This window comes from Grammomys surdaster, unplaced genomic scaffold (genome assembly GCF_004785775.1).
Source record: "Grammomys surdaster isolate TR1022 unplaced genomic scaffold, NIH_TR_1.0 279, whole genome shotgun sequence".
NCBI lineage: Eukaryota > Metazoa > Chordata > Mammalia > Rodentia > Muridae > Grammomys > Grammomys surdaster.
In genome coordinates this window covers 1324256-1343026 of record NW_021604720.1, presented here as the reverse complement: position 1 = coordinate 1343026, position 18771 = coordinate 1324256, and the positions used below count along the sequence as shown (strand labels likewise).

Below are 18771 nucleotides of genomic sequence, written 5' to 3'. Positions count from 1 at the left end.
CACACACGCTGCTCAGTATCCTATGATGCTCAATATCTCCTGATAGCATGTCTCTGAACCAACTGAAATGCACAATATTCACTTAGACCTAAAGGTCAGGAATACCAAGGGTCAGAAACACTACTACTGAAACTTCTCCAGGCATGGATTACTCTTTCCAAAAATGTCTTATTTGTATATTTTCAAAAGAGTGTAGCCATCAATAAAATAACAAGTCAGAAATAGTACAATGGGCAGGATGTTTAAGGTGGTACAGTGCAAGAATCAGAAATGAATCTTGATTTTTTATCTTGTTCAACTGAGGCACTAGGCAAATTATTTAGCCTCTCAAAGTTTGATATGGTTTGAATGAGTGTCCATTCACTAAAGGATTGGTTGCCTGAATGGTGTTATTAGAAGGTGTTGTATGCTTATTTGAAGTGTGTCCTTCTGAAAGGGCCTTGGACCAATGTGTCTCTTCTTGGTTTCCTGCCTAAAGAGGTGAAAATTCTTCTATTATGTGACCTTCATTAGGAACTGCAAGCAAATGAATCTTACTCAGTCTTGGACTGAAAATTCAAGAATTATGAACCAAATAAACTTTCCTTACTAGTAAGTTATTCACTTTTGGTTAATTGCTTCAGATACTGAATATAACCTGCAGAAACATGAGCATCAATATGCTTTTTCTTTCTGTATTAGTTAATAGCCTCAGGTATTTCAGGATAGCAAAAGAACACTGACTTATAGAACAATGATAGGGGTTTCAATTAAGAGTACTTCAATTTGAGTTGATGTGCTATATTATGGAAAATCAAGGAGGCTTTGCTCTCTTAAACTAATTCTTGGATGGGAAGATAGAAGTCCTATACATTTGGAACTTGCTTATCCTTCGTTGGTTCTAAAAGATCCGGCTTTCTCCTGAAAAGCTCTTAGGGTTCCCATGACTGGATCCTGAAAACCCTGATGGCATAATGGCCACCCACCCACATTTGAGAGTGGATTTGAGCTATCATATTCTACTCAGCTTCCTAGGGTGGGCGGCAGAGTAATGGCTAAAATTAATTCTCCATGTTCAACTCATCATTTACCTCCCCTCCCTTGTCCTTCTCATTGCACTGTGTAGAGATAGCAATCAGAGGTTGTATAAGGCAGGCACATTAGTCAGTGTCTGGAGGATGGCTCTGAGCTCATTCTCCTTTTATTTCCTTTTCCTCGTCCTTAGCCTTTCTATTTCAGGTTCAAAGAAAGAAGTCATTTTTGAGTTCTGTCTCCCAGAATCAAGTGATAGAAGATCCCAATTGCTGCAGAACTATTTCCATTTTGGATACTCAGTGATTCACAAAGAATCAGGGCTGCAGGCTCCGTGTCCAGCTGTGCTCTCAGTATTTCACAGTAGGATGTTTCAGTAAAGCCAAGTAAACTCCTGTAAGTGACTGCAAGAAGATTCAAGAGCTGACCCATTCATCCTGTTATGTAGTTGACCCCTTCAGATGTGTTGGGCAGGAATGGCTTCCAAGAGTGTGCCCTTAGAATAAGACAACTCAAGTGACTATTTAGTAGAAGCTGCTCTATATTAAACCATTGCCTCCTTAAAATACACATGATTCTCAATTGGTTCATGAGAGTTCCTTGCTGTCCTGGGGAGGACAACTTGGACCTGTTCGTGTTAATATTTGTTTCCTTCCTTAAATGTAAATTCTCTGCCCCTCATCTCATGACAATTATGTTGTGTGCTCACTAAAACTGACCTTTATGCTAAGATACTCCTGAACTTTTCTTAATGTCTACTAATCGATTGACGTGGTCAATATAACAGAATATCTTGAGAAAAGAAGAGAACATATCTTTTAACTAGATTGGTGGCTTTGATGTTTGGTGCTCACACACAGAGAGGTCATAGTGGCACTAAGTTTAAATTAAGCTACTTAAACATTTTGGTATTGTAGTAATGATTCCTTAAGTTTAGTTAAATGAATTTGTTCAATGTCATAAGAGAGAAACTAAGTTATTCACAGTCCAAAGAATGCTTAAAAAGTCTCGGCAGATTTTTGAAATGTGATACTCTTGGGACTTGTACTATGGGAGCAAGAGTAGAAACTGAGTCTAATTGGGAAGAGCTAACTTGGTCTGCATTTTGTCCTTCAGTTACTATGTTATTGTAGGATAGCAATGGTGCCCCATCAGTGTCAGTGTTGAGTTGAACTTGAGAATGCAAATATCCAGTTTATCTAACTCACAGGCTAGCAAATAGTCAAAATGAATCATGCATAAAATAAGGACATCTGGTAATGTGGCTATCATTTATTAAGTGCTTACATGATTATATATCCTTTTGTCAAACATTTCATATGTGTTCCTCTCACATAACCTGGACATAACTCTAAAAGTATTGTTACATAGGCATTATCAGGACTGGAAACTGGATGGGTGGTAAGAGAACATGCCCCATGAAAGGTCTGCAACTATACTGTCAGCCTTAAAAAAGTTGGCTCCTACCTGGAGAGTTAACAAAAAACATGTATAAAGAAAATAATTGAAGATTTTTGAAAGAAAGAATCTGACACATTCCCAACAGTGATCAGCAGAGGAGAAAAAATGGAACTGTTGGAAACTCTTATTCTTGTTTCATGGTTCAGTGTTATTGTATCTTGAATTAAGTGTGGGGAAAGGCATCAAATACTACAAACCTTAGTGCATTTCAAGGTCCTAATCCAGATGCTTACAACATACAACTGACAAAAAAAAAAAAGTTTTCAACTCATTCAGGTAGCTCTAAGGTGCACATTTCTAACTTCCAGGCTCTACCCTGCCCAATAATAACATTTATTACAACTAAATGAGAGTTACCAGTGATGATAATAGTCAACAGGAAAAGCACTGACATTAAAGAAAGGTTTATTCTGCTCAGAAAGCCTATAGGAGGCAACCAGTAATTTAGAGCTAAAGACACAAAAGGAGAGGTACACAGCAAGGGTCACTGGTATTCTTAGGTATCGCTGCCTTTTAAATGACCACCCAATAGCTTCTCATTGCTGGTAACACATTTGTTCCTTGTCCACTGACTCTGGGCAAGTGGTTAACATCAGTTTAGAAATCTTTGAAATTCTTAGCAGACATACAACAAACCCTAGAGCAGCCATTTTAGTGTCAATGATAATATGCTTGGAGGAAAGGAGATGGATTTTTTTCATTACGAACAAATAAATCAACAGCTTTTAATGTCTCTTTCCCCTCTTACCCGATCATCACATCCTTAGATTTAAGCAAAAAAACAAAAACAAAAAACAAAAAAAACCCCAAAACAAACAAACAAACAAACAAACAAAAGAAAACCAAACTTGAAATTCAAGTCTATTAGTGTCCAAGGAATTTGGATGTTGATAAAAATTCACAATAATCTCCAACTTCTTTCAAATTCTCAAAACAGCCCCATGAGGTCATTTTCTTGTGAGAATCTAAGAAATACTAACAGAAAATACTAACAGAACTCCATCACTGCCTGAGCTGGTTGTTTTGGGGAAAATCTAGGAATGACAGATACATGAGTAGATGGGGCAATCAATTAATTAATTAATATGTTTATTCCTTCAGTGCCTTGGGAGAATTGTATTGATACTTCTTAAAGGAGGGATAGAGAGAAACTGAATATTATGGAAGAGGCAAGCAGTATACACTATTGATTGGCCTTTTAGAAATGTAATACTGATTCAAAGCATAAAATCTCAATCATTGCCTTTAAACTATTGAGAAAATGTCTTGGGCCACATATATATGAGTTTACTGTGAATATTTCTTTTAAGTATGATAATTAATTATAACCAAAATGCCCAGAATCTTGGAAATGGAATTTAAGCTTCTTTATCAGCATTTTCATTTCACTGTTGAGGAAGTAAGAGAAAATAGAGACTAAAATTGGGCATTTCGATCATCAGACAGTGAGTTCCACATGCGTTTTGTTCACGTTAGTGACAAGTGCAATCTCCTGAGCTATTTTCCATCATCTGTCCATTAGGCTGCACCACAATTATGGAGTAAGAGTCCCTTGTTGAGTATTTAAGTTTACTTTTTGATACTTTTATGGCCAGGGTTTGAGATTCTTGGTGGGAGACTTGAGAGATGAGAGAGAAAGCTAAGGGACTATTTGGATGAGTCCTTTTAAAGAAGCCAATCTCCTCTCTCCCTGCCCTTGATTCGCCATCTGGCTCTGGGAGTTTGCTGCTACACATTCCAGGACTGTGAAATTCAAATGCATGATTAGCCCCTCCATCTCCCATGCCAGCATGATTCCTAGGAAAATCACTGCTAGGACCAGACTCTAAAGAGCAACACAGACTTAGTGGGAGTGAGAGAAAAGAACTTGGCTAACTCAAATAAATAAGAAAACTCTACCCTTGGTTGTTCTCATTGCTCCCTTGAGTTAATGCTCATGAATTAAAGTTTAATAAACTTGCTGGTATATTCTTGCTGCCACCTCTTGCCATCTGTCCCTTCAACCACACCTAACAACCTAGCACCACACAGGCCAGATATAACATTCAGCATCTTGTGATTATCAACAATCTCCCACAACAAAGGTGATGGCCCTTCTTTCCTCTAGAAACCTTATGATATTTATCTGCAATATGAACCAGTCAGGAAGCATTGGTTTTAAAGTTTATAAAACAAAATGTTTAATGCATACTTAGTAAGTCTCCAGAAGGGTTCCAACACTGCTCTAATCCTAAAGAAGTAACATTTTTTTCTCAGACAATAAATCATAGATGTATTCTTTGCCTATAATCTGATGATAATCATGGTAAATCATATCAAAGATTGGTGATCCTGGGAGGCCAAAGGGAAGATATTACCTGTAGGATAATGCTCATTCACTGGCCAGTTGTCCACCTGAAGTGTGGCATTGCCCCCATTCCTGGTGAAGCGCACCACATGGTATTTGCCATCGTTGACAGGGGTTCTCTCTTCTTTGATGGAGATGTCAACTGTGCCAATATTGAAGACAACTCCTATTTTCCCTTGTTCCTGTAATAAAGAAACACAAAGGGCATGATTGCCACTGACTACAAGGTTTACTCTCTTTAAAGTTCATCCTCCAACTAGCAATAAACTTGTAGCTGCCCAGAGGGAGCTGTCAGTAGGAAGTTAATAATAGTATCCGATATTTCTCCACGGGCTTTCATCTTGAACATAAAAAAAAAAAAAAACTCAATAGTATAAAGCCACCCAAAATGTTCTCACTGGCTGCACAGTGGAAGTTACACCATTCAATGGCCTTTGGTCAATATTGATGCTACTGTGGCAGAATTTCCCAACAGTGAGACATGGTAATGAAAAGTTCATTTCTGTGAGATGGATTGGTTTTGTCTCCCGAAAGGTGTTAATATTACACTGGATCCTGAAATGTTTCACAATTTGGATTCAGGATCAAAGAAATACTATTAGCTTGCATGAACATTTTGGGGTAAGTCACCGCCGAGGGGAGGGTAACGAAAGGTTATGAGCCAATGGCAGAGAATGGGCATCATAGAACAAATCCCTGATGGTATTTTCTGCATCTCTAAAGCACATTCAAATGGTACTTTGAGCAAAGGTCAATGAAACTGAGCAGGAGTTTTCAGAGTGGGTGACTTCCCAGATTTGTAGCACTATTGTTCAATTAATCTAGAGATAAAATATTCATTCTGTCACTTATGCTATACAGTACAAGGCAACATCCATAGCTCAAAATGTCTTTGGGGACAGAGAAATTGCAATGGGCTCTAGAAGAGGAACATTATGGCAATGAGCATGAAGATGATGGAGACAACAGTGGGGGTGGAGATGAGATCATCCACCTCTGGGGAAATGCCCGGAAACACTGCACTGTACATAACAGTGCTATTAAAACTCTTCCTTGTCCCCATTAATAATTGGTTATGACTAAGCGCTGGAATTGGTATTCATGATGAAATAAAATGAAAGCGGCTTTCCTGGTCAGATACAATCAGCTTCTTTAACCTTCAGGAAAAGCATAACAGCTTTGTGGAGTATCAGAAGGGACAGGGTAAGAGAGAAGGAGACTGTTTTGCTCTCCTCTGTAGTTGTCTAGCATACTGGCAATCAGCTGGGTACTTGATTGTAATAAAATTTAGCTGTCATTCTGACATTCACAAGGCTGAGTCATAGAATTTTTTTCATCAGCTTTATTTTATCTACTATTTGTTTGAGGAGTAGAAGGAGGAAGAACAAAGAAAGGGAAAGGAAGAAAGGAAGAATGGTGTAGTTAAAGACCAGAATCCATATCATTTAAGTTCTAGGAAACATTTATGGATGGTCAGACTTAGTATCCATCTATCCTTATACCCACCTACCCACCTATGCATCCATCTTTCCATCCATCCATCCATCCATCCATCCATCCATCCATCCATCCATATGTATTGAGGCAGCCAGCCACCCATTCATCTGTCCATCCATTCATTCAGTATATAAAGGTAATATTAATACCCAGTATTATAAATTAGAATTTCTTGTGGTGTAGACACTGGTTTCCATAATTTTTGGTACAGTTCATTTAATTTCCCAAGAAGCATGTTTCCCTCCACTTGTTAGTTATCTTTTTTGTCTCTTACTATGTAGATGCATCTCAAAGCTGATTGAGGGAAAAAACCAAACAGTACCCAAGAGTCCTCATCTTCGAAGTGAATAATGTAGACCGACTGATGCATCATGTTTTCAGTACTCATGAAAGCAAATCCAGGGTGGATATTGCTGCTTCCTTTGTGTTCAAAGAGTATGCTCTGGGATATGAACTGTTGCCTGCATTTGTCATTTTTTAAACCCTACAAAAAGGGTACTAATGCCGCCCAACATGTTAACTAAACAGACTCAATTCCAAAACCTCTGTTTATTGGTATGATTATGATCTTGGATTTGTTTTGATTGGTTTTGTCTGTCTATGTTAAACAATATACTTAGCATGGAGGATTATGTATGGAAAGGGGAATATGATGATAGGGTCTTTGTTGCAATGTTCATGCCCATATTGAATAATATGATTCATTTCATCCTATTTATTTGATCCTCGGGGAATTTGGAAATGTCATTACTTATGTGCTCTGTATCAGAGAGGTGCCATTCATTATTCATTTTTTAAGGAAGTGGGAATTAATGAGTAGGTGGGTGTCCATGCCTTCATAGAAAAATAAGCAAGGCTATAAAAGCCTGAATCATCGTATGCTTACAGAATGACAGAACTGGATGAGTTAAGAAACCACAACTGAAACCATTACTCTTCTGCCCACCCTACAAATGTAGGCTGTTTATTGCATTGTGTTTTTTCCATGAGAAACTACTACATAAATCCTGTATGCATGAAAAAGCCTGCAGTGATTTAGTTCACCTCTGAGTCACTAGTTAATCATAGATGAAGAACAGTATTTAGTGTTCTAAATGGAACAGAGACCTTAGTGCTATGAAGCTTCCAACGACAGAGCCAAAGGACAGTTCTGGCTCATTGACTTAGTTGATCAATAAGATATATTCTTGGGAGAATTTTCTGCAAGATCCATAATAGATCCAGGAGAAGAAAAGATTTAATCTCTGCCAGAATAAATATTTGGTCCTTAGGTGTCACACATTTGCCACTAGAATCTGGATTTTCCAAAAGATCTTCTTAGTCCTGTTAGCACATTGTCAAATCCAATGTAGACCCTCACTCAGATGTTTCTCTTTGCTTTCCACAGTGGTAAATGTAGCTGTGCTAGACCTCAGATGTGCTCTCTTTATTTGCAGTCATAAGACTTCATTATCATCACCTTCTTGTAATTTGTCATGGGACCACAGTGGCATTATAATCCATGGCTAACTGCTTAGTTTCAGTTCATTAGTGGTCATAGAAGCCTTGTGGCAAATACCCATATAGTTGCCCAGGCTTGAATCTATAATATGCAGCTTCCATGAAAATAAACTCCTGTGGTCCATGTGTCTATAGAAGGAATGAAGTGGAGGATAAACACATTAGCTTCGCATCATTCCTACCTGACCTTGCAGCAGCTTACTTAACTATTCTGAACCCATTTTTTAAATAATGCACTGTGGGGCAAGAAGCTTCCTTTAACATTCTTCAAAGGTCTATTATAATGAAATAATATTGCTTATGTGATGAATCCTGTTGTACTTATTTCTCTCTTTTACTAGTGTGTATGTGTGCATATGTGTGCGTTTAAGTGTGTTCACAGAGTGTAGAAGCTAGAAGACAGCCTCAGCTATTTTCTTTGATACAGGGCCCTTCATGGACCTGGAAGTTATCAATTTGCTATATTTACTGGCTGATGGATACCAGAGATCTTACTCCCTTTTCCCTCCCAATCACTGTGGTTACAGAAATATGCTACCATGGCTGGCTTTTTACATGGGTGCTAGGCATTACATCCAGGCATATAAGGCAAGTACTCTACTAACTGAGCCATCTCATCAGCCCATATAATAGTACAAATACATAAAAATAAGAGGGATGGATGAAATCAGGAGAGACTGCATAGTAAGTCATTTGCCCATAAAAACAAATGATCTGTCATTGTTAGAGAATTCAGTAGGATGACCATGAATGGGTTTTAGTACAGTACAGTACAGTAAAATAACAGCACTGGCTCCTAAAAATGTATGACCTTTGTCTCTTATTTTTAAAGGGGTCTGTAATAAGAAGGAAAGACAACTTTCTCTCTCTGAAGACTGTTGTGTGAATTACATATGATGCATCTGCCACATGGATTGCATACTTTTAGGCTGCAATATGTCAGTCCTTTCTCTTCCTGTTAGTATAATTGAAAGTAGTTGTGTGAGCTAAGGACTGGCCGGTTTGGCAGGCATTGCCATCACAATCTATTGTAAAAATATATGTAAATTTTGGCAAACAGAGCTGGTTTTCAGGGTTGATTTCCTGTCACAATTTGGTAGTTGCTTTCTATCCACTTTCCTTGGTGCTGCTTATAAACCTCTTGAACATAAGCAAAATGTAGCTCCAGAAACAACACAGCTATAAATTTTAATAGCCCCACACCCATAATGACTGAAGTTGCTGCCAAAGCAATTACTTCAATCTGCGTTCTTCCTTGATATTAAAAACAAAGAGGAGTGGTAAATCAGAAGACATTACTTATCATCTTCAAGGGCATTCAGGAGAAATCCTGAATGATACAGGAGCATCTGCCTATCTAAGGTCAGTAAGCCATTATTTATCAATACTGGCTATTTGTCCACCCACTTGGTTCCTCAAATGAGCCCAGATCCAGCTACTTGATCCTCAACTTGTCATATTATGGCTAACATGGCCAACATAACCCCAGGAATGCGCCAAGCACTTGGGTCAGGTTTTAGGAGAAATATACAGGGACAAGAGAAAAAAATTCAAGAATGAAGAAAGAACTCCCCAATGGTATACTCTCCATTTGCTCCACAGTGCCTCTGGGGAAGACTGAATGTACCATTCCCTACTTCAGAAAATTTCAGCTGACAGAAACAAAGTGGCGACTCTCAAATGTGTGCCTGGGAGATGTGCACTGAAACATTTCTCCATGGTATCTATCACTGTTAGGAATCTCAGAATTATTTCTTTAGCTTTGGACAATAACACAGTGAAAGCAATGTGTATATGATGCTTTGGTGCCTGTGCACAACAAGGCCTTGGTAAGACTCCTGTCCACTCTCTCTACTCAAAGTAGTTCATGGCTCTGCTCCCCACACTTTTCCAGTTCTCCTAATTATAAGCTCATAGTGAGGGAAACCTTTTGCATCTCTTTGTGATGGATAGACCCAGGAGTCCAGGGTCCAGTAATTGTCATTAGTGAGCCACACATAAAAATTCTGGCATGAGACTTGCCAGTCTCCTCCCACTGCTGTGAATGACTGTCTCCAGAAAGTTCTTCGTAGTGGCTGTTTTGTCATTTTGGGTCACTGAGTGAGAATGTCACCAAATTAAATGGACATGGCTTTGAGCACAGAGTGTTTAGGATATCATTGCTGCATAACTGTCACAACTTGAATACTCAGTACATAGTTTTGAGTGAGATTTTCTTCCAATTTCTCATAATTCCATGCTACTGAATATATGTGACAAGAACAGTGTTTAAGGCCAAAATCGAAGTCTGTCTGACTTGAACTCATGGATGTTTTACTGAAGCACATGCCTGTCCCATGTATTATGTGTTGAAATTCTATTTTAGTCATGCTTCTTCATGACACCGAAGTGTTCTGAGCAGAATGTACCTGGGCGATACAGTCAATGTATAAACTTCACACAGTGGGCTTATACTGCCTAATATAGGAATGATATCACCAAGGATGTCACCAAGTGATACAATGTTATGGACTACATTTCTATACACTATCTCTTGCTGACTAAAATGCCACTCTATAATAAGTGACTATATGTATATAAAAAGTTATTCTTGCTGTATAATACACACTTTATGTTCACTTCAATGTCAGTCATGTTATCTATTTTTTTATTCAAAGAACCTAGTAATTAAGACTCTTTGGATATACAAATTTTTACCAGAGCTCAGTAAATGATTATTAAATGGATGATGAATTGCAGTATGTGGTTGTGAATTTTAAAATGCTTGTCTTTGCCACTAGAGACTAAACAGAATTTGAATGGTATCATCTAAAATAGATCATTATGAATATGGTCAGACTTTGTACAGTAAAAGCAAACATATATTTTCATTTTGTTTATAAAGTCAATGTGCAAACACATGAGATGATGGGGTATAACTTACCTGATTCACTATATAATTTCAGTTAAGGGAGGATATAATTAACTTTCTTTGGAATAAAATATTCTGTAGTCAGTTGAATACAGTATGAACATTTGCTGACCTTTTTAATACGATGATCTCCTTTTGCTATACCCAGGACCACTATTAGTTAAGGAGTACTGAGGATACACTCTCTGTGGGTGGTGGTACCTACTTCTTGAAAGATTGTTGGAATGGAAGAAACTGAGTATCTTCTTCAAGAAATCTCACAGAGAGAAGCAACCCTTTGAGAGCCACTCAACTCAGAAGATCCCAGCCATGAGAGTGTGGACTGTCGTTGCTATCTGCTGAAAATGTCCTCCACCCACTCCCTTGAGAAGCTTGAATGAGGGTACAGCAGAAGGGTCAAGGTAGAAGACAGAATCTGTTCTGGGTTTTAAAAGAAGTGGGTGATGTAGATTCATAAAAATGGAGACCAGTTGAGGCTCCACATTGTCTTGCTCATGCAACATTGGGTAGATCTTTCGACTCTCCAGTTTTCAAGTTATCTTTATAAAAGTGAAGAGTATATGTCATAGACATAGTAATTAACATCTTAGTTAAATAATGTATACTGATTGAAAGAGATAAAACTCAGAGGACATCTGAAAAGGGTTGGCTCTACAAAGACTGATGATAATGTTGTTAATGATGGTAATGTTGATGATGTTAGTGGTAGGGCATGGGAAGCGATGAATGATGATGTCTTTGAAGACAACTGGATGAGAAATGGTCTTACTGGTAACAGATGAACCATAAGCACTAGTCATCCATTGTGAATGCTGCTTTATTTGGAGTGACTATATCTCATTCAGAATTGACTCCTGAATCTTTACCAACAATCCTCAAAAAAAATTATGCTAAATGTTATAAAAACTCATTCCATTTTCCTAAATCTGTGTAGGTTGCAGTGACCTCTGTACCTGCTCCAGAAAGTTACAGAGCAACCTCTCTTCCTGACTACAGATGTGCTTTTAGCTAGTGTTCTGCTGATGCCTGCTTACAGAAGGTCAATCAATTAAAGAGGATTAAATGTGCAATCTGAAATACTAACAGAGGTCCAAGGGAGATAAGACTGATAAATAGCTTAAGACAGCTCCATCTCTAACACTAAGCAAAAATTTAAAAGATAGCCAGAGACAGAGACAGACAGACAGAGACAGAGAGAGAGGGGAGAGAGGGAGGACAGCTAAAGACAGCAGGAACTCTGACCTGAAAAGAGTCAAGAAACAGAAGAGCAACTTGTCCAAATAAACGAGAAAGAAGACAAAATCACAATTCTAATCATCACTGCTAACAAATAGCAACAAGAGTTACTGTGTCCTCCACGTCTCTCTGAATCTCGGCTTCTCAGCCACTGGCTCATTTGGTAGTATAGTTTAAACACAAGACAACAGTAGATGTTCATTTCTGTAGAAAGTCCAATGTTTTGCCAAAACTGGTGCAGTCTCCTGGCAGGAATTAAGTGTCAGATGGGAAGGCAGGGCTCATAGAAACCCAACACACAACTACCATCTCCTGCAAATGTCTTACTCAAACTCTCAAACCTCAAACAGTCTGCTCACCCTGTAACAGAATTGTAGATAGCAAAATTAGGAACCGCATTTCAAATCACTGAGAATTCTCCTAGAGAGCCTTGTTTCATATGTACATACCAATCGGCATCCCCTGACAAAACAGAATTTTAAAGGTTGGTATGACAGCAGATCTTCTGAATCAGAAACTTTCAGCTGGGGCTTGATGATGTCTGAGCAATACAGCATGGTCATACAGATGCTTGTGTAATTCTGGGGACTGCTTTCCATACCTTTGTGTCTTGATTCTGCTTGGATTCTAGTTAACTTGAGGATGGTTTTGTTCCCAAGAGCATTTGGTAATATCAGCATATATGTTATAGCTGTCATAAATAGAGCTTTGTGCTACTTGTATAGAGTGAATTCAGGCCAAAACTGTTGCTACATATTCAATAATATACCAGGAAGGATTATCTGTCTCAATATCTCAATGGTGGTATTATTTAAAAACTAAAATAGGAACACACATCCACAAAAACCTATATGCTATTTATACATGACTTCAATTACTACACACACACACACACACACACACACACACACACACACACACACAAGCATACATCCAAACATACTCACATATACATGCATGCTTGACTGCAGAGGCCCAGAGTACAAGATAACCAATAAGCTTGTTAATAATATCTGGCTCTTCTCCTAGCCTACATATTGGTCAAATGCACACTTTATAGCTATCAACTTTGAAATACAATTTCACATAATGAAGAACTGGTACAAATATTTTATACCTGTTCTAATTCTTCATTACATCTGTGTTAATTCTTCTACATGATCTTTTTAAGCCTTTTGCCTACTAACTCACTGCTGTCTGCAGTTAACCTAAAAAAAAAAAAAAAAAAATCTCAGCACATTTCCCCTAGCACAATAATATCATCTGTTAGTCTCAAGTCCTTGCCAACCCTTGATGACTCACTTCAAACTGGGTAGTTTTAGACTTATTTTCTCCCCAAAGATGCATGACCAGCTCTGGGTAAGGTGCCTGGGAGAAATTCTCCCTTGAAAGCACATATTCTGGGCCAATTGAGGATGAGCAGAAGGTTCTTTTTTAAGGAGGTCAGCAAACACTTTGTAACTCTCACGACTCACTCTGTGGTTGAATAGAAACCTTTAGTGACTCTCCGAAGGCTTTTATTATTTACCTCACTCATAACTGATAGCTATGCTAACAGAATGGTCTGAAGGTGAATGGACTTTTATAAATATAAACACCAGCCACACACGCTTTCTCTAATAAGGAAGACATTCTCAGCCACTCCCATGAATAAATCCTCAGTAGAAATGATACTGTTTCCTATCTGAGAAAAAAAAATCCTGGTATATACATTTAAGAATTGAGATTCAGTATGAAAAGCCACTAGAAAATAGTGTAGATTGTCACAGTTTTTTTTTTTTTTTCAAAAATTTGTGTGAGGAGGAAATACTCAAAATTAGAGGAGACGCATGAACCTGGATGATAGAGGATCAGCAGCCTAGGCTGCTAATCTAATTGCTTTTTGGTTTTGTTAAATAAATTTTTTTAAAAGTCATTTATTTATTTACTTCCCCCTTCTCTCTTCCCACTCCCTCCCTCTAATCTCCTCTCACTCTATCCCTCCCTCCTTTTCTCCTCAGAAAAGGGGAGGCTTCCTATGGATATCCACCCACCTTGGTATATCAAGTTTCGGTAGGACCACGTGAATCTTCTTCTATTAAATCTAGACAGGGCAGCACAGTTAAGGGAAAGAGGGAAAAGGCAGACATCAGAGTAAGAGACAGCTTCTGAAGGAGGATGCTTAAATATCACTGAGTAGGGAAAATAAGATATACATGGGTGGTGGTGGATGGAGGGAACTGGGTGAAAGAGGACATGGGGAAGAGACATGGGGAATAGATATCGTCATTAAAGTCCCCCTCTACTGTATTTTCCTGGATGCCTTTGCATCACAGCAGCAGAACTGAGTAGCTGCTACAGAGTCACATGACCTATAGGCCCATTTGACTCTGTTCATTCTCTGATCCCTATACTGCCATAGCTTCTAGGTCTTTGTTTTTACTCTTATTTTGACGACCAGGTTGTGTTTAAGTATTCCAAAGAACACAAATGCATGTGGAAGGGTCAAATTTGTGTGAGGAGGAAATATTCAAAATTAGAGGAGACGCATGAACCTGGATGATAGAGGATCATGACCCAGTTTGTTCTCCATTGACCCAGTTCATCCCCTTTTCTTTCTTACTTTTGACAGGGACAGCTGTAGAAAATGCTGGAAATGTGGTATGCGGAAATAAGAAGTTACTGGCTAGAGCAAGAAAGGTTGTGCTTCAGGCCCAGAGTTCCATTTCTCTAGAAAAATAAACCCAGGTGCTTCTTAGGATCCCCGAACTGCACTCCACTTAACAGAGCAGTCAGACATGAGATTCCATCTAACATAGAAAGCTTAACTTGAGCCTTAAGGGACTGGCTCCCATTGAATCCTAGGCTTTTTCTTATTACCTGATCCATAGTCATATGTTGTAAAGTCACTTCATAGAACTTAGCATGGAGGGTAGCAGTTTCTGTTTCATTGGAATCAGGCATGTTGATAACTAGTATACCACAAATCTCCTTTAACTATAATCAGGCAGATAGAGTACAGTGCTAATAAGAGGAGACATGGTATATAAGGAATCTACCAATTAAGCATGAAACTAATCTGTCTCAAGTCCCACAGAGGGTGGTCTAGACACAAAAAGCAATTCAACCTAACACTGTTTGAAGGCAGTCAGCTGTGGATACAGAGAAATAAATTAGAAGCTTCTGGCAAAAGAGGAGAATAGCTAGTAATAGTCTGGTAATGGAAGAGATAGGCCAAAGTTGTAACTTATTATAAATCATAATGATATGATGTTACTTCCAGAATATAGATCTAGTTCTATAAGAGCGACTCATACATGTTAAAGGTTTGAGACTCTATAAGACAACACACATCATTTAGATGTTAAGATTTCAGTTTATTATATTGTTTATTATATTAGATGAAATGAGAGACTACAATAGCATTGCAACACAATGAATAGCTCAGTCTCCAGGCCCTCCGTGCATCTTCAGGATACTTGAAAAATGGTGAATAACAGAACTCCCTGAGTCTACCTGCAAGGGGAATCTACAGCACTATCACAGAATGAACACACTAAAACAAGAGCTCATTTTTTCTTTCCTAGTTATTGTAAACAAAATGGCCGGGAGATGCTCATCTATCAGCACCGCTTGTCTGCACACAAGGACTGGGGTAGTGTGTCCTGGAGATAGGGCTACAGATACGTATTTCATCCCGGTGATATTTTATGATCATCTTGTTTGTCAAATAGCACCACTGTAACATTCCCTGCTGGGTCAGATCAGCATTTCTAATTCAAAAGGGTGATTATGAATTACACCCAGCAACCTCTTTACAAAAGCAATAGAAAGGAGGAAAAGATGAAATTTAAACAACTGAAGAAAATTGGAAAGTGGCAGGAACCTGACCTCTATGAAAAAAGAATCAAAGCCTCTACAGGCGAGAGTGGTGTGAACCCCAGGCAGAAATATGAAAGGGAAAATGTTTTCCCTTTGCCATGGTGGGATGGGTGAAAGTGGCCCAGATCCAGGACATAAAACATGTCTCAGGAGATGACTTATATGTGTTTAGAAGTCTATTACAGCCCTTAGAAATCAGTTCAGAGTGATATGCACTTTTTCAACATTTTTTAAATTTTATTTTTTGTGTATGGATGTTTCGCCTTTGTGCATGTCTGTGTACCATAGGAATGGGAGCATTGCAACACAATGGTCCCTGGTACAGGAGAGGGTGTCAGATCCTGGAACAGTAGTATTGTGGTATTTGGAACTGAATAAATACTCTTCACTCAGTAACCCTTTCCCCCATGCTATGTGTTCTTGTGAAAAAAATCAAGGTCTATGTCTTCTAATTTCAGTTTACTTGAACTTACTCTTCCTACCATAGTCTCAGTTTTAGTAAGATGGAGAGATATCTCTAGGAGAATAAAACACCATTATTCGTCTAACGTGGTATACCCCACGAGCCCTCAGGAAGTAAGCCCCAGTATCAGATACACAGTTATCCATGGAGTCTACAGTGAAACCACATAGGTCAGCAAGCATTCTTCAGTGGCATTTAAACAGCACAGTCTTTCTTCTCCCTCTCCTTTATGAGTACCTTATAATTTTTTCATTAATATCAAGATGAGAAGCAATTTCATTCAAAAGGTCAAGAAACATTGCCAGAAGAGCTAAACATTTATTTGTGTCTGTGCTTGTGTGTTTGTGGGTACAGATGTGTGTGTGTCTGTGTGTGTGTGTCTGTGCATTTGACAAATCCAAATGTTCCATCCTCTGATCCCTTTAAATAGCCCCAGAATGACATAAGAGAAAATAGTTCCTTTCTCTGTCAAAGAGTAGGCTTAGTCCAGTTATAATCTAGCCCTTGCACAGTCCCCAAATAGCAGAATCTTTCACTGCTGTTTGAATCCTCTCCAAAATGTAAATGTATCATAGTCCTGAACTCAGAACAAACTATTAGGCTCTAGGTAAGCCAAAAAGTGAGGTGACCTAGAGGCTATGGAAGCTCTATTGAAGGCAGTCGGTGTTTAGGGATTATATAACAACCCAAAGACACAATAGATTTTCTAAGCTTTGTCCAACTTAAAGCAGAATGGAGTACACTCTTGAAAGAGTAAAAGAGATATTTCTTTGCAAATAATTCCTTTCAGCCCAGATATCAGGACTCATAGAGATGAAAGCAGATACATAGGGATGCCCTCATAAAGCCATCTTTGATTACCTAGGTTTTATCTTCCAGTATGCAATGAATGGTGAAATTAAATATCCTTATAGATTCATTTGAATGTTGTACATATAAGTATGTGAGGTGCACAGGATGTGTGTATACAAGTAAGGGTATATACATACATGCATAGAGGCTAAAAGAGGGCATTCTCTCTCCTCTGCCATTTCTGCCCTTTTTCCCTGCAGGATCTCTTGCTAAAGCTGAAGCTCATGATTTTTGGCATGTGTGGGACTACACCTTGGTTGTATATGGATGTTATGATACAAATCCTGGTTTTATATTTGAACAGTGAATGCTTTTCATCACTGAGACCTTTCTCTAGCTCTTCAATGATGCTTTTTAAGAAACCTCTTTTCTCTGTAGTCTCATCATGAGAATTTTAAGGGAAAAATGCCTTTTATTTTCTTCTTCCTTTCCCATACATATAATTTCATCTGAACATTTAGTCAACATATATATATATACATATATATATATATATATATATATATATATATATATATATATATACACGTGTGTGTGTGTGTGTGTGTGTGTGTGTAGATGCAGACATACCATAGACATAGATGTAGATGTAGACATAGACGTAGATATAAATATAGATCAATAAGTGTTCAGATGAAACCCAACATAACAGTGAAGACACCTTTGCATTGGCCTGCAACAACAGTCTAGTTCAGAAACTACTCACCATGATTGTCTCCAACCATGATCCAATTTTTTTTTAGTATGTCTGTTTTAGGAGAGAGCTTGTAAAAATGAGATGTGCATTGTGCCTCTCAGGGGTCTACAGGTGATAACATATTTCTCATAGCCTGTCAAACAGCTCTTAGCCCAGCAGGCTTATGCTTCTTAAGAATTTGCTCTATGGAATTAGAAAGGATGGGCAAAATCCTTTACCAAGACTTTTAAACTACTCTGATTCTTTATTTGTACTAGATTCCAACTGAAGTCCTAAAAATTTTGCCAGCAAATGTATAATGATCAGACACTGCTCAGAACACTTTCACAGATACTAGATAAATACACCAGGCATTGTTCATCCTGCTAGGGTGTAAACTAGACTTTGGCTTACTGGCAAGAAGACTTTGATCAATTCTAATTGCTCACTAACTGTACATTCAGGGGCAAGTTGAATGGTGAAGAAGATGAAGAAAAAGAGTAGAAAAATAAAAACAATGTTTGCAGTATCAATTTTTGTTAAGCCAAATAAATCATTATAAAATAATGAGCACAGAACAAACAAACAAGCACAGAAGTTCCAGAATCAGTGTTTGTTTGTGTGTCTGTGTTTGTGTGTGTGTGTGTGTGTGTGTATGTGTTTATCATGTCCATGTGATACTGGTAATAAATATTCCAAGACCTGGAGATAAATATTCATTATATACCTTTTAGGTCAGAAAATTCTCTATTTTCAGGGGATTCAATGAAGCAAAAAAAAAATAACTCTGGGTACATAAATGTTTTAGACATAAATTGCTTGTTTTTTTCCTCAAATTATATGCTAAATCTCCAAGCCCTGTGGTGGAACGTGGAGAAGAAGGTACTAAAGGTAATTAGGTCAGATGAGTGGTACCCTGCAAAATGAAACACAGGAGCAGTAACCTTTTCTCAATG

General features: G+C 38.2%; 1 protein-coding gene across 1 annotated transcript in view; it reads right to left on the bottom strand.

Moving 5' to 3' along the window:
* Nrxn3 (neurexin 3) overlaps positions 1-18771 on the bottom strand; it is a 1478337-nt gene that overhangs the window by 156715 nt on the left and 1302851 nt on the right. The window contains exon 15 of the mRNA XM_028777283.1: positions 4830-5001. Within this exon, the coding sequence (XP_028633116.1) occupies positions 4830-5001 (172 nt within the window). The remainder of the gene's footprint in view (positions 1-4829; positions 5002-18771) is intronic.